Source organism: Pyricularia grisea (assembly GCF_004355905.1).
Source record: "Pyricularia grisea strain NI907 chromosome V map unlocalized Pyricularia_grisea_NI907_Scaffold_6, whole genome shotgun sequence".
Classification (NCBI taxonomy): domain Eukaryota; kingdom Fungi; phylum Ascomycota; class Sordariomycetes; order Magnaporthales; family Pyriculariaceae; genus Pyricularia; species Pyricularia grisea.
Genome location: NW_022156719.1, coordinates 1,179,901 through 1,194,735, shown reverse-complemented (window position 1 = coordinate 1,194,735; position 14,835 = coordinate 1,179,901). Strand labels below are relative to the sequence as shown.

Sequence of the window (14,835 nt, the reverse complement as noted above, 5' to 3'; positions counted from 1 at the left end):
AACAAAAGAAAAAAGACAAAAAAAAAGCACTGTCATATACCTTGTCCCCGTGTCTTTGTTCTGCTAATACCTCTTTCGCTGTATGGCGCTCAGACGCGACGCGTGGTTTAAGTTGCAGCTCGCAGTGGTGAAACGAACCTACCCACTACGAGTAAAGCCATGGGAATCAAGTTTGTACGTAGTAGAGAGCAAGGAGACCAATATGAAGACCAAGAAAGTGCAAACTTGGTTCATGTTCGTCGTGAAATCAAGGTTGGCTTACTAACTGCCAAGGTTTCAGGTCTAGGTAGTATAATAGAATTCAATCAATTAATTCTTACCGTAGTATTCTAACATAGCGTTTCTTTCTCGGGAGTGAAAGAAGGGAAGGTACCTAGGTACGTGCCGCAACCATATTTTGCCATTACTCTAATGAAAAGTCCGAGCCGAGGGTTAGGGTTGAGAACACGCTCTCGCCACCTTCCCGGTCCACCAATTTAACGCGTCAAATCACTGACCCCATGTCAAACGCGTCCAATTCCCCCACCCTTTTCTAGATCACCTTTTCCCGAACAATACCACTTTATACAGCCTACACGCATCCCCCATCTCCAAGCCCGTCATCAGCATGTCTTAACATCAACACTCTCAAAAAAATCAAAAAACAAACCACCCCCACCCAATCCAACCAACCATCCTTCTCTCTATAAGCCGACCAACAAAGATCGTCTTCCAACCATGTTCGCAGCCATGCCATCATACCCAGTCTTCAACGACTTTTCATACCAACCGACACGACCGTCGCCGCTGTCGTCATCATCTCCAATTCGTGCATCGTCGCCACCGCCCGCGCCCCTGAGCCCCTGCGACTACAACCGCCAGCCGCGTCAGGTCCAGTCGTCGCCTGTGCAGCCGCCGGCGTCGAAATTCAAGTTCTCGACGCGTTCGGCGCGTCCAAATCCCGTCGTCAGGAACCGCGAGGCCACGCAGCAGAGCAGGAGAAATTTGTTCCTTAAGGGCGTCCAGCAGAGGGCTGATGATCACCGGTGGGAGAGGAGAGGTGTCGAGCACAAGGTAAGATTTGGTCAGATTGGGGGCGGAGTGAAGGGAAACCTGGTTCAATTGCTAACATGCTATCTTGGTGGCTAGGTGCTGAGCACAGAGTGGTTCAACGAGACGCAGGCTAGGCAGCAGGCGAAGCTGTTGGATCCGGATAATCTGTTGACTGAGGAGGATATCCAAGATGCCGAACGACTAGAGGAGGAACGCCGGAAAAACTACGAAGAAATCCCCGACGACCTGATGATGGATTCCATGATGGAGGAGGACGAGCACGAGTTTGAGGCATTAGTATCAAACGTTGAACAACACCAAGCCACATCCAGTGAGGCGACACGCCCAGACTCACCCCATCTTTCGGACGACGAGGATTATGATTCCTTATTCATGGACTTTCTGTCTAGCCAAAATCAACAAACAGCACCAGCCTCGTCTGCTGACGTCGAAATGTCATAACTAAATGCAATTTTGGCATATGTACAAATAACTGGATGGCGTTCTAGGGTGAAGGGTTTAGGTTATGGCGTTTTGGAGCGAACTTGATTTTGGCGTTGAAACATGTTATCATTTTGTCGTTTTTTCCCGGTCACGCAATGGCGGATCCGTCGACTGTCCATATAGATTCTTTCTTTTTTGCATTGGTAGTTACTATTGTGGCGTACATGCCTCTGGGTCTGGTGCACCAAGCGCCTCTTGTGCAGAGGGCATATCACCCACCAAATCAGAAGGCGGGGAGCCTGTAGCTTGCATCTGTCAGGGGTTAGCACAATGTTCGGAATACATTTGGGCCTGTTGCAAGCTCACCTTTTGCATCCTATCCACAATATACTCCCGATCTGCAGCGTTTGAGTCCAAGTATGTCGGCTCCTCAAATTTGACAACCATCTCGGAAACCAACCGCTGCTGCTCCTCGTACCTCTTCAGGTCTTCAGCTGAAGTCTTGTCTTTATTTTTCTCCAGCCACTCGGGGAACTTGTCATTGAGCTCCTTCATGGGCTCGTAGAGGATCTCCTTGTTAGTGAGCTGCTCCATCATACCGAGCAGCATTTTGGAGAACTCCTCCTCGCCACCTTCGCCGCCCAGCCCGGCGCCGGCACCACCAGACTGCATCTGCTTAAGCAGCTCGGCCATGAAGTCATCCTCAGCGTTCGAGTCGGCGGTTGCTGCGGCCGTGGCGGAGTCGCCTGACGCCTGCATCCGCTCCATAGTCCTGCGGATGTTATCCTGGAAAGAAGAGCTGCTGGCGGGCGGGGGTGCGCCTGCAGACGGCTTGGAGCTCTCGTCTGCGGCGGCGGTAGCACCTAGCTCCTTGAATATGCTTTCAAACTGAGCTTGCATCTCCGGCTAGATGAGTTTGGTCAGCAGACTTGCTACTCCTAAGGAATCAAATCCTTTGACTCACAGAGCTCCCCATGTCACCCAGCATTTCCGCCATACCAGCCTGAAGCTGCTTGGCGAATTCATCCTCGTCAAACTCGTCGGCGGCATCTGCACCTGGAGGTTTGCTCGTCGGTAACGGAGGCGCCGCGCTTGCTTCGCTCGGGCCAGGCGCCGAAACATGGGGCGTCTTTGGCGGGTTGAGTTTTACTGCCGAGAACTCATCCAGCATATCTGGAAAAAAGGAGTGTCACATGTCATTATAAAGATTCCCCACCCATGCGAAAAAAAAAAAAAAAAAAAAAAAAAAAAAAAAAAAGACTGCGCTGCTACATGCCATCCAAATCGTCAAGGTCGTCCTCGTCAGGATCCGGGACGTCTTCGACAACCTCTGCGACCTTGGGGGCCGCAGGAGCCGCCGTTGTGGGCTCACTTGCAGGCACCGCCGCGGCTGGGGCCGGGGCCTCCTTTATCGGCGCTGCGTCCTCGGGCCGGTCCGCCATGGCCCTGATGTTTTGCTCGGCTTTGCTGGTGGCCGTCCTGATTATGAGCAAGAGTATGTCGCCTTGAGTTGGAGAAAGCCCTGGATACTCTTGTCGTCGATGCAGGAAGCTGAAAAGCCAAAGTATCGGCAACCGGCTAGGGAACCTACGTCAGATGATTGCGCGGAAGCGTTCGTCTGACCGCAATGCAAGCGCGCGCACAGGTCAAGTATGCGATGCGACCTGATGCTGCAGTGTAAAGTACCCTGGATAAAAGGCCACACTAGTTTGGTCTGTATCTCTTCGTTTCTAAGGGAAAAAAATTATATGCAAGAAATAATCATATGGCAATCCGTAGAAGAATGCAAACAGAACTGGAAATGCTCCTCGAGGTGATCGCTCGGCCAAGTATGATGTGGCCGAGGTCCTCTGATCCACCCCTCCACCAGCGTTACCCCGTCCCTGAATTTGGAGAGCGTATGCTGAGCTTCTCAATGCGCGCGTGGAGAGCATGCCCCGCACTTAAAGTTCGCGTTAGGCAACCTCTCAAATTAATATGGGTCATTTTAAAGAAATCTGTTTTGATTGGTTGAACTTGCGACCGCCGACAGCAACCTCCAAGACTGCCTCTGCTGGTCCGCCAGAGAAACTGCCCTGGGCAACCACCGTTGAAATCAGATGCTTCGACAAGAACCGACCCTGTTCCGTCCCATCTCCTAACCCGAGTGCAAAAGAAAATCGCCGACCTCGACGCGCGTAAAACTCCGGTGCGCGATAAATTGCTTCTCATCACTATCTCCTCAGCCGGATAACTTCTATTCAAGGTTTCCGGTGTAACATTTTCACCGGCGGGACCATCAAAGTTCGTAGAGACGTCTTTGCACCATCCCCGGAATCAAATCTGCCTCACCCGGGCTGCCGAAGTCCGATATCCCAAAACTGCGATCGCGTAACCCCCACATACTCGAGACTATTCGGATTTCTTTTTTTTCACCACCGCGACCACGACCATGTCTCTCAGCCAGAATCGGTTGCAGGAGGAGCGGTTAGTTTTGCCCCTCCCATGTGCACTTGTTAACGGCAGCCTTTGCTAACCTTTTCGATGTGACATGGGCAGCAAGCAATGGCGCAAGGACCACCCATTTGGTTTCTACGCAAAGCCGCAAAGGACGGAGAACGGCACGCTGGACCTCAAGGTGTGGGAGTGTGGTATCCCCGGCAAGGAGAAGACAATATGGGAGGGTGGTCTGTTCAAAATGACCATTACGTTCCCGGAAGGTTAGTTTTACAGCTGCTGAGCTTTATCTGTGTTGCACTTGAAATGAGCGTCATCACTAACTCGACTTCACTTGATGCCGTTAGAGTACCCGACCAAGCCACCCAAATGTATGTCAAGAGGACGAGCCTGGTAGTCCTATTGCTACAGATACCCAAACCGGACAATAGATACTAACGAACCCGACCATCTAGGTAAATTCGTTCCGCCGCTGTTCCACCCCAACGTCTACCCATCAGGCACAGTATGCCTGTCTATCCTGAACGAGGAGGAGGCATGGAAGCCCTCCATCACCGTCAAGCAGATCCTTATCGGTGTCCAGGATCTGCTCAACGATCCGAACCCAGAGTCGCCGGCTCAAGCAGACGCATACAACCTCTTTAAAAAGGATAAGGTTGAATATGAGAAAAGGATCAAGAGGGTTGTCAGGGAGAACCCGGCTCCTTGAGCAAGAATCAAGTTGGACCTTTTCCTACCCAAGAGGAAAATGAAGCTCAGACTACAAAAAAAAGAACAAAAAAAAAACGAAAGCGAAATTTCTGGAATTGATGATATGAATCTTTACAGCGGCGTTTCGGAATACCAACGACAATGGCAGGGCAACTTGAGGCTTTGTCTCGCGTTTGTCCATTTAGATGGAGGAAAAGATGATACTAATGGGCTATGGGCTATGGACTTTTTTTCGAGTGTTTACGAGATTCCAGGGTCAGCCAAGGGCTGATCCGTTCGTCACTGGGTGTGTGAGGACGGGCTCCTGATTTGATTGAGTGGGACATGACTCCCACGAAAGCTGAAGAATGCCATTTTCAAGGTTGCGACAAAGATATGCATGGATGGGGCTTTTGGTGGAAAGACATTGCATTGTAACAGGAATTGCAGAATCCTTGAATTCCCACCATTTAGGTAGACTTGGAAAGAAAAGCACACCAGAGTCAAAAAGTGGCAAAGGGGAGAAAAAAATAATTTACATCAGGTTGAAAACATAACATAAGAGGCGAAAACGTATGTCGAATTGTTTTTGGCCAAGCAAATTCTCGGCGTTCCTCAAGAACCGAATAGTACGAGATCTTTACCAACTCCTATTTTTCCATTGGTCTTATCAGTCGATTTTATGTAATGACCATGCCCCGCGGCCAATCGGCCAGAGGACCGACATCGGCCAGGTACCAAAAAGATGATGCGCAAGACGAATAAAAAAAAAAGGTTCCCGCACGCCTGAACAATGCGCAAAGATAAAACCCCCCCAGTTGGTAGTAAGGGTTATTACGGAAAAACAAATGAAACCGAAACGGCCAGCAACCTTTGATAGAGCTCCTTAAATCGGGCGTTTAACTGAATACTTTTGCGTACCTGGCTCCCCGTTCTCCGTGTGGGTGGCCATCGAATCGGGGTTTTGTCGTGCCTATGACTCTTACCCTTCCCCAGTTCTTTTGATAGCGCCTGAAAGTGAGGCAAGGTAACTTTTTGGGGCTGCTAGAAATAAAGGACTATCCCTTCTTTTGGCCCTGACGTGTCTGGACTGATCTTGTTCTTCTTTTCCCCTTTCCCTCATTCACAAACTTGTCCCTTCCCACAAGTCATTGCGGGCATTCTGAGAAAACCTGCGCGCTGTTTCCCTGAGCTATTGTTAGCAATTACCATCACCAATTGGATCTACCCCAATTCTCTATACAGCACCTAACACCCCAACAAACCTAAATCGAAGTCACAATGTGTGGCATTTTCGCCTGCCACGCGTGAGTCTTTCCCAAACCACCCATAAGAGGGAACAAGCAAGCAATTGCAAAAACTGCGACTATTCGCGACTGTTGCTACTGCGCTGCCCCGCCATAGTCGCCCGCGACAAACCAAAACCCCCCCTTTCCAAAAAGTCAACCAAAGACACTCCTCGTTGGACCTGGCAAACTGACGACTACGGCAAACGGCGAGAAACAGACACCCAGATGTGCAAAAATTCAAACCCACGGCCCTCCGGCTCGCAAAAGCGTACGTCTTTGGAACCCATTGGCCAGAGGGGAAAAAAAAATGACAGCGTGGACGAGTAGGGGCGATCCTTGAGAAGTTTTTGCGATTGACTTGTTATCTGTGCATTGTAGGATCCGACATCGGGGTCCCGATTGGAGTAGGTCTTGGCCTGAGTCACTTGCGCGCGATAAGCGGACGACGACCCTCCGGCGCGGGTGCTTGCGCTTGCTAGTTTTATAAGTGGCTTTTACTAACACTTTCGTGTCCTGCGATAGGTGGAAGCGTGACTTGCAACCAGACGATATTATGCCATGAGCGTCTGAGTATTGTTGGTGTTGGTATGTGTGCGCTCTGGGGTTGTCGGCCCTTTGTGTGGCTTGCAGAGGTCAAAAAACTAACACAACAAATAGAGAGCGGTGCCCAACCCCTGACCAACGAGGATGAGAGCATCATTCTGGCCGTCAATGGCGAGATCTACAACCACAGGTTGATCCGCAAGAGCTTGAAGACCCCATACCACTTCAAGACGACGTCTGACTGTGAGGTTATCATCCCTCTGGTAAGTTGCGAATCACATTCTTCCAATCCGCCAATTTAGACGGCAGCTGCAGGAATTAGTCGACTACCAAGCTGACATGACAACCGCGTTAGTATATGGAATATGGCCTCGACGCGCCCAAGCACCTGGATGGCATGTTCTCGTTTGTCCTGTACGACAAGAAGCAGAACCGCACGATAGCTGCCCGAGACCCTATCGGAGTTACGACCTTTTACCAAGGCTGGTCATCCAAAGAGCCGGGCGCGGTTTACTTTGGATCGGAGCTCAAGTGTCTCTACCAAGTTTGCGACAAGATCGAGGCATTCCCTCCCGGCCACATCTATGACAGCTTGACCGGCGAAAGGACGCGCTACTTCCAACCGACATGGTGGGACCCCAAAAGGATCCCGGATACACCACTTGATCTCACAAAGCTGCGCGAGGCGTTGGAGAAGTCGGTCAGGAAACGTCTGATGGCCGAAGTGCCGTACGGTGTTCTTCTGTCAGGTGGTCTGGACTCGAGTCTGGTTGCATCAATCGCTCAGCGTGAGACAAAGCGTCTGAAGAAGCTTGCAATTGAGGCTGGTATCGAGGACTTGCCTGCTGAGCCAACAGAGAACCATGACCAGGGCGAAGGGCTTGTGGGAATTGACGACGAAAACAAGTTGTCAACCATGACCTACCTCCCTCAGCTCAACTCGTTTTCGATTGGTCTGCCAGGCTCGCCCGACAACAAGGCTGCCCTCGAGGTGGCCAAATTCCTCGGCACCAAGCACCACGTCATGACCTTCACAATCGAGGATGGTCTCAACGCTCTTTCGGACGTTATATACCACCTCGAGTCGTACGATGTAACCACCATCCGAGCATCAACACCCATGTACTTGCTATCCCGTAAAATCAAGGCCATGGGCATTAAAATGGTGTTGAGCGGCGAGGGTAGTGACGAGGCCTTTGGTGGCTATTTGTACTTCCACAACGCCCCCGATAAGGAGGCTTTCCACGACGAGACGGTCCGCCGCGTCAAGAACCTGCACCTTTCCGACTGCTTGCGTGCCAACAAGTCGACCTCGGCCTGGGGATTGGAGGCGCGTGTGCCGTTCCTCGACAAGGAGTTCCTTGAGCTGGCCATGAACATTGATCCCAAGGAGAAGATGATCACCAAGGAGCGCATCGAAAAGTACATTCTCCGCAAGGCATTCGACACGTCTGACGACCCCAACGCCGAGCCGTATCTGCCAGATAACATCCTTTGGCGCCAGAAGGAACAGTTTTCTGACGGTGTGGGCTACGGCTGGATCGACGCACTCAAGGACAATGCCGAGATCCAAGTGACGGACGAGATGATGAAGAACCCCAAGCCAGAGTGGGGAGACGACATCCCAGACACCAAAGAGGCGTATTGGTACAGGTGCATGTTCGACGAGCATTTCCCTCCTCACTGCGCCTCGACTGTGGAGCGCTGGACCCCGACATGGTCTAAACAAACCGATCCCAGTGGCAGGTAAGTTAAGCCGTACCTTGGTAGTTTAAAGCAGCACGTGGCCCTGATTGATACTGACAAATTTATTTTCGACAGAGCCATCGCGGTCCATGCTGCCAAGTATGAGCACATCAGCGAGTAATGGAAGAACCAATTGACAAGTGAATAAAAGTTTCAGGGTGCTTAGAGTAGATGGATGTTAATAGAAACCAGACCATTGAATTGCTGGAGCTTGGGTATCGGTTGCGCAACATTCGTGCCACATGTTGTCATGGTGACTTGAAAATCAGTGTCACAGGCAAAGGTCAGATGCATAAAAGAATTGCTTCCGACAAAAGAGGTCCGTTTGTGCTTTTGCGAGTGAGTAGTTACCCGGGCATCTTCTTACAGTACACACAAAAGAATCAACAAAGTAGAGGACCGTACTGTGTCTGAGACTCTTTGCTTTGGTTGCTGGCATAAACCGTTTGATTCAAGACGTCACCTGATCCTCAGAAGCACGTGGGTCGCTCAGTGGTCCCTGCATCCAGCTGCTTTTCAATGCGCAGAAATTTGCTGTCCAAACAGAAAGGCTCAATTGGGCCGGTTTTGACCGAGCGTCCCCGTCGCTGAATCCACCCGACTTCCCGAAACAGTACCGTTTGGAACATCGACTGCCACCTCAACAATTTTAACCATCCCTCCGGGCGCCTGTTAGAAAACCCAGCTCCAGTTCGAACCCTTTCTGATATTTTTGCCATACTACTTTTGCATCATCACACAAGATCAATCTTTTTCGTCTTCTAGGTCAATTCCCCGTCACACACCATCAAGATGTCTATCCCTAACTTTGAGGACATTACCAAGTCGGCCAACGACGTGAGTTTTTTTAGTTTTTTTTTTTTTTCTGCGGCTTTACTTTGGACTACTGAGATATCCATTGAAGACCAAACGCCGTTTCTCGATGAGCGCGCAGGATGATACATTGCATCTGGATGCTTATTGCGCATCGACGCAATCTCCCCTTTGACTTGATAACCCATCAGATGATGACACGAGGCTTACAAAACGCGTCTTCGTCCTTCTAGTTGCTCACCAGGGAGTTCTACCACCTGGCTGCCGGCACCCTTGAGGTCAAGAGCAAGACCCCCAACAACGTTGACTTCAAGGTCAAGGGCAAGAGCACCCACGAGGGCGCCACCAGCGGATCTGTAAGTTGACAATTGTTCCCTGCGCCTGTAAAAAAATTTCAAGTGTCACAGCGCTAACGCATACCCTTTTCCCCTTGTGCACAGTTGGAGGGCAAATTCGCAGACAAGTCTCTCGGTACAGCAAAAGCCACCACCACAAAAACAGCTGCAAAACCCAGCGGCCCCAAAAAACATGGAGCCAGAGCACCAGCATCTGGACCTGAGCCGTTCTTGCGCATGCTTTCCGTATCACGGATAGGAGGCGCCAAGAACGGCTGGCCCGTGGAATTTGCGGCGATGCTCACTCCGGCTTGTTCCTATTTACTAATGATATACCATCGGACAGGCCTGACCCTCACCCAGTCATGGAACACCGCCAACGCTCTCGAGTCCAAGCTTGAGCTCAACGACACCCTCGCCAAGGGCCTCAAGCTCGAGGGTCTCTTCGGCTTCCTGCCCGCCACCAGCGCCACCGCCGCCAAGCTGAACCTGCACTTCAAGCAGTCCAACGTCCACGGCCGCGCCTTCTTCGACCTTCTCAAGGGCCCCACCGCCAACGTCGACGCCGTCATCGGCCACGAGGGCTTCCTTGCCGGTCTGTCGGGTGGCTACAACGTCCAGAAGGCCGCCATCACCACCTACAGCGCCGCCGTCGGCTACAGCGCCCCCCAGTACACCGCTGCCGTCACCGCTACTGACAATGCCAGCGTCTTCGCTGCCAGCTACTACCACAAGGTCAACAGCCTGGTTGAGGCTGGTGCCAAGGCCAGCTGGAACTCCAAGATCGGCAACAGCGTCGGCCTTGAGGTCGCCACCAAGTACCGCATCGACCCCCTGTCATTCGTCAAGGTACGTAGCAGCTGAACTTCTGCAGACTTGGCCTGGGTGGCACACCTAGGCAGATGTTTTTACTGACGCGCGATTTGCGCATTCCAACAGGGCAAGATCAACGACCGCGGTGTTGCCGCCGTTGCCTACACCACCCTCCTCCGCCCCGGCGTTACCTTCGGCATCGGTGCTTCCTTCGATACCCAGAAGCTCGACCAGGCCACCCACAAGGTCGGCACCAGCTTCACCTTCGAGTCTTAAGCGTGTTCACATCTTCGGTGGGGGACATGTTGACGGGGAATCTATAAACTACCTCTCTGAAAGTGCATCTGGGCCAGACTGGACTACATAGACTCATCTAGGCTTGGCCCGATCGCTAATCGGAGGAACGACCAAAACACCTGTACCAAATCTGTCAATGCAAAAAGACTTTTTCTTTTCCACAAGGACATGTAATAACCACTGCTAGCTCACGTCGTGAACGCCACTTGTGCTGTACATCCGATGGAATTGTGACAAATATGGTGGTGTATTCGTCGTGTGTTTTCCTGGTTTATCACTAAAGCCGAGTCTATATAATGCACTGATACAACATAGAGTTTCTTTCCAATTCAACGATGTAGCTGATGAAATGACATTATCTTGCGATAAGCTCAAGCCCTACCCTGGCGGATCGCCTGGCTCCTGTCAGCCCTGTCTCTCTTCTGTGAAAAGAAGAGTGCAGGCACCGCCAGCGCCACGGCCAAAACAGCCGACACGACAATGAACCCACCCATGAAACTATCATGGGACCCGACGGACGGCTCAAACCCCATCGAAGACGCCTTGCGACGGTCCATGCGGCGGTGGGTGCGCTCGTGGCCCTCGTGGTCAAAATGCGGCACGTCCTCTGACCGCTGACCCTGGCCGTACCCCATCCCGGTGCCCCAAGTGCCGCCACCGCCCGGTGGTGGTGCTTTCTCCTCGGCGCGTGCACCACCGGCCCCGCCGCTGCTGGCCTCGTGCGCCGCCGCCCTCTTGGCGCCGTGCGCTCCCCACCCGCCGTTGCGATAGAAGGACGGCGGCGGGCCTGTGTACGTGCTCCGCCGACGACTGAGACCCGATGCGGCGCGGCCGCCCGCGGGGCCCGTGGAGCTGTAGGATCCCCTGGTTGCTGCGGCGGCCGAGTGCTGGTGTTTGCGCATCACATCACGGTCGTAGGCGGCGCGCTTGTCGGGCGAAGACAGGGTAGAGTAGGCATCCGAGATGCGCATGAAGCGGGCCGAGGCGTCCGGGTCCGAACGGTTGTGGTCCGGATGGTGAGTTTTGGAGAGCGTGTAGAAGGACCTGTTTTTTTCCCCCTCGCGGGTTATCGTTTGTCAGTGGACAAGGAGTCTTGTTTTTCATTTCAATTTCGAATTCGTTGCGGCAAATTTTAGCTGCTGTAACGGAGGGCCAGTCGCACTTCTTGATTTCAGCGGCGGAGGCATTCTCGCCGACTTTCAACGTCTCGTAGTGATTTTGGCCGACGTCATCTTGGCACAGACGACGAGAGCTGTGAAAGGACCTGATGACGTTGTTGGAAAATGTGTTTCTGCCATTGAGAACTGTATAGCATGCCGTGAGGCGTTGGATTTGGGGGAATGGCATCCCTCATCCCGAAACAAGACCAGACTTTTGTCTGGAGGATACGGCTGGTGGTGAACGGGTAATTGTTGGGGAAATCGAAAAGTATGCTGGTGCAGGGCAGGTCCATTGATGATGCCATGAATCTTCTTTTCCTGCCTGCGAGCTCGGGTGTGGCTGATGCAAGTTGACAGCCATTATTACGCCACAATTACCCCCCAGCCCACATCATACGTTCGTACCTACCAACCAAAACCGGAAAGCCCGACTCCGATCCCTGGTGGCGGGGTTAGAATTTGTGCAAAAGCTCCTTAGCTCGTACAATTTCCAACGGTTTCCTGTCGAGTCCGACCAAGGCGCCAAACAACTTACACCGTCAGTATGGCTGCACAAGTCCCTACTGAGGAGCTCAAAAAGCTCAAGGGTAAGTGAGCTGGACAAATTAATTGTCTTTGTATTATTAAAAAAAAGTGTTAAAAAGTAACTCTAACACCTACCCTAATTTGTCACATTTTAGTCGCTGCGAAATCAGACGATCCAGCTGCGGCCAACGGGGCCAACGGGGCCAACGGCAATACCGCAAACGATAGTGACGGCTCCGACGACGACGAGGAGGCAGAGGACGCCGGTGGCACCGCCGCCGGTGGGGAAGGCACCAAGAAAAAGAAGAAGAGAAAGCCCCGCAAGAAGAAGAAGAAGAACGCCAACGGCCAGACGGACCCTCCCAGGATTCCCATCTCCCAGCTCTTCCCGGACAACAGCTACCCGAAGGGCCAGGAGGTCGAGTACGTCGGCGAGAACACTTTCCGCACCACAAACGAGGAGAAGCGCCATCTCGACAGCCTCAACACCGACCTCCTGACAGACTACCGTCATGGCGCCGAGGCACACAGGCAGGCGCGCAGGTGGGCGCACAAGCACATCAAGCCGGGCATGTCGCTGACGGACATTGCAAACGGCATTGAGGACAGCGTGCGAGCGCTGGTGGGACACTCAGGTCTGGAGGAGGGCGATGCCATCATCGCCGGCATGGGTTTCCCTACCGGCTTGAGCATCAACCACTGTGCAGCTCACTACACGCCTAATGCGGGCAATAAGATGGTGTTGGAGCATGATGATGTGCTCAAGGTTGATATTGGAGTGCATGTAAATGGTCGCATCGTCGACAGTGCCTTTACTGTTGCATTCAACCCCCGCTATGACAACCTCCTTGCAGCTGTCAAAGATGCAACCAACACTGGCATCCGCGAGGCGGGCATTGATGCACGCCTGGGAGAAATTGGCGAGGCAATCCAGGAGACCATGGAGAGTTATGAGGTAGAGATTGATGGCGAGACTTACCCCGTAAAGCCGATCCGCAACCTGAATGGTCACACCATTGACCGGTACACCATCCACGGCGGCAAGAGTGTGCCCATCGTCAAGTCTGCCGACCAGACGAAGATGGAGGAGGGAGAAATCTATGCTATTGAGACTTTCGGCAGTACCGGACTTGGCTATGTCCGCGATGAGGGCGAAGTGTCCCACTACGCGAAGCGCGCTGATGCGCCCAACGTTGCGCTACGATTGACATCGGCGCAAAAGATATTGAACGTGATCAACAAGAATTTCGGCACGCTGCCGTTTTGCAGGCGTTACCTGGACCGTCTCGGACAGGACAAGTACCTGCTAGGGGTAAGTTGGTTTTTAGACGGAAGCGTATTCCTCGGAAGTCGAACATGTGTCTACACTTTTGCTGACAAAGCTTCACATGTGCAGTTGAACAACCTTGTGTCCAACGGAATTGTCGAGGCATACCCACCCTTGGTCGACAAGAAGGGCTCTTACACGGCTCAATATGAACACGTAAGTACCTTGGTGCATTGCGCTAGTCCTTGAAGAATGCCCGCTACTGGGTAACCTCGTTTTCCAGTTCCTGACTGACAGATGACGCATCCAGACTATTCTCCTTAGGCCGACTGTGAAGGAGGTTATCAGCCGTGGAGACGATTACTAGGTTCCAGAATTGACGCGGAATTTTGATGAAACAGAATTCAAGCGTTCCAAAAGTAGACGAATAGCTGACTCGCATTACCATGGCAATACTTGACATCAGTATCCCACGCCACTTGAAATTACTCTTGACATTTGACGCCGATTTCGAGCGTCTGATCAGCGAGGGCCGCTATTAAGACTGTTTAACTTTTTTTTTTGATAAGAATGCGACAGAACTGGGCATACATCATGCATTGCAACTCGATGGAATTAATCGGGCAGTTCCAACCCGAAAAAAAAAAGTCAGGTGTGGTGCAGCAAATACCATCCGAATATTCACGCTTGTCCCTCCCTGGTTTCTTTGGCTTGCTTGGTACCGAAAGGGGCTTGTAGGGAGGCTATGGGGTCAGCACTGAGCAGTGACCTGGACTTTCACATGTAAAATAAATAGCGGGTACTTTGCAAATCAACTGCAACATTAGTGGTTCGTACAATGGAACTCTGAAAAGCAGCTGGGGATCTCCATTATTCAAACTTCCCCGCAGACTATTTTCTGGGCAGTTGATGAAGAAATCACATAATCGTGTTGTTGCAAATGTTGGTTGATCGGTGGTGCCTCGGGATTCGGCTCCCCTTGCATTATACAACTACGCAATATGCTATAGTGTGTAACTCGGATTTGATGATTCTCCAAGGTCCAGGGACAACCTTCTGCATCGCCAAGCGGAAATGCCCGATTTCTTTCACTGCGCTTTCAGTATTGCCACCAGAAAACCCGACCTTTCTTTGCTAACGGAGTGCACTGTATGACACACCTATGGCGGCAAAAGCCCAATGAGATGCATGGATCGCTGGTCAGTGCGAGGCTTTTCCGCCAATCACTCGACGCTACTTATCGTCGTTCCGTGGATCCCCGATAAGTACATGGAGCTGCAGGGATGAGGCTTTTTCCTTCCCGGGGGCGCGGACGACATTAATAGGAAAATTTAGACAAAGCACAATTTAATCGCCCAGACCGGGTCGACTTGATAAAGTTCTTTGAATCGACCTGAGGTTTTTTTTTTTTTCTCTCCTCGACGCTAACCATCAACCAACAACTC

The 14,835-nt window shown here is 51.9% G+C and overlaps 7 protein-coding genes across 7 annotated transcripts; 5 read left to right on the top strand and 2 right to left on the bottom strand.

The window, feature by feature from the left end:
- The first annotated feature begins 451 nt into the window (after nt 1-451).
- Nucleotides 452-1,853, top strand: PgNI_08304 (uncharacterized protein). Its single transcript, XM_031128303.1, has 2 exons — nt 452-1,053; nt 1,129-1,853. Exons 1-2 carry the CDS (start codon nt 718-720, stop codon nt 1,492-1,494), a joined length of 702 nt encoding a protein of 233 aa, XP_030978910.1. The 5' UTR covers nt 452-717; the 3' UTR covers nt 1,495-1,853.
- On the bottom strand, nt 1,687-2,918 carry PgNI_08303 (uncharacterized protein; the record flags this gene model as incomplete). The annotated part of the gene is made up of 4 exons (XM_031128302.1): nt 1,687-1,788; nt 1,843-2,382; nt 2,441-2,649; nt 2,849-2,918. The coding sequence occupies 4 exons, from the start codon at nt 2,916-2,918 to the stop codon at nt 1,687-1,689; spliced, it is 921 nt and encodes a 306-aa protein (XP_030978917.1).
- A 654-nt stretch (nt 2,919-3,572) lies between these two features.
- Nucleotides 3,573-5,298, top strand: PgNI_08302 (uncharacterized protein). The gene is made up of 4 exons (XM_031128301.1): nt 3,573-3,942; nt 4,015-4,175; nt 4,260-4,283; nt 4,368-5,298. The coding sequence occupies exons 1-4, from the start codon at nt 3,908-3,910 to the stop codon at nt 4,619-4,621; spliced, it is 474 nt and encodes a 157-aa protein (XP_030978916.1). The 5' UTR covers nt 3,573-3,907; the 3' UTR covers nt 4,622-5,298.
- Nucleotides 5,299-5,332: 34 nt separating this feature from the next.
- Nucleotides 5,333-8,568, top strand: PgNI_08301 (uncharacterized protein). The gene is made up of 7 exons (XM_031128300.1): nt 5,333-5,909; nt 6,109-6,159; nt 6,270-6,295; nt 6,414-6,476; nt 6,549-6,697; nt 6,790-8,180; nt 8,256-8,568. The coding sequence occupies exons 1-7, from the start codon at nt 5,884-5,886 to the stop codon at nt 8,299-8,301; spliced, it is 1,752 nt and encodes a 583-aa protein (XP_030978915.1). The 5' UTR covers nt 5,333-5,883; the 3' UTR covers nt 8,302-8,568.
- Nucleotides 8,569-8,763: 195 nt separating this feature from the next.
- Nucleotides 8,764-11,132, top strand: PgNI_08300 (uncharacterized protein). Its single transcript, XM_031128299.1, has 4 exons — nt 8,764-9,017; nt 9,227-9,349; nt 9,434-10,177; nt 10,268-11,132. Exons 1-4 carry the CDS (start codon nt 8,973-8,975, stop codon nt 10,415-10,417), a joined length of 1,062 nt encoding a protein of 353 aa, XP_030978914.1. The 5' UTR covers nt 8,764-8,972; the 3' UTR covers nt 10,418-11,132.
- On the bottom strand, nt 10,810-11,858 carry PgNI_08299 (uncharacterized protein; the record flags this gene model as incomplete). Its single annotated transcript, XM_031128298.1, has 2 exons — nt 11,601-11,858; nt 10,810-11,482 (listed from the first exon to the last, which is right to left on the bottom strand). The coding sequence occupies exons 1-2, from the start codon at nt 11,783-11,785 to the stop codon at nt 10,810-10,812; spliced, it is 858 nt and encodes a 285-aa protein (XP_030979020.1). The 5' UTR covers nt 11,786-11,858.
- A 221-nt stretch (nt 11,859-12,079) lies between these two features.
- Nucleotides 12,080-14,245, top strand: PgNI_08298 (uncharacterized protein). Its single transcript, XM_031128297.1, has 4 exons — nt 12,080-12,185; nt 12,279-13,435; nt 13,520-13,606; nt 13,701-14,245. The coding sequence occupies exons 1-4, from the start codon at nt 12,143-12,145 to the stop codon at nt 13,755-13,757; spliced, it is 1,344 nt and encodes a 447-aa protein (XP_030979019.1). The 5' UTR covers nt 12,080-12,142; the 3' UTR covers nt 13,758-14,245.
- The last annotated feature ends 590 nt before the right edge of the window (nt 14,246-14,835 follow it).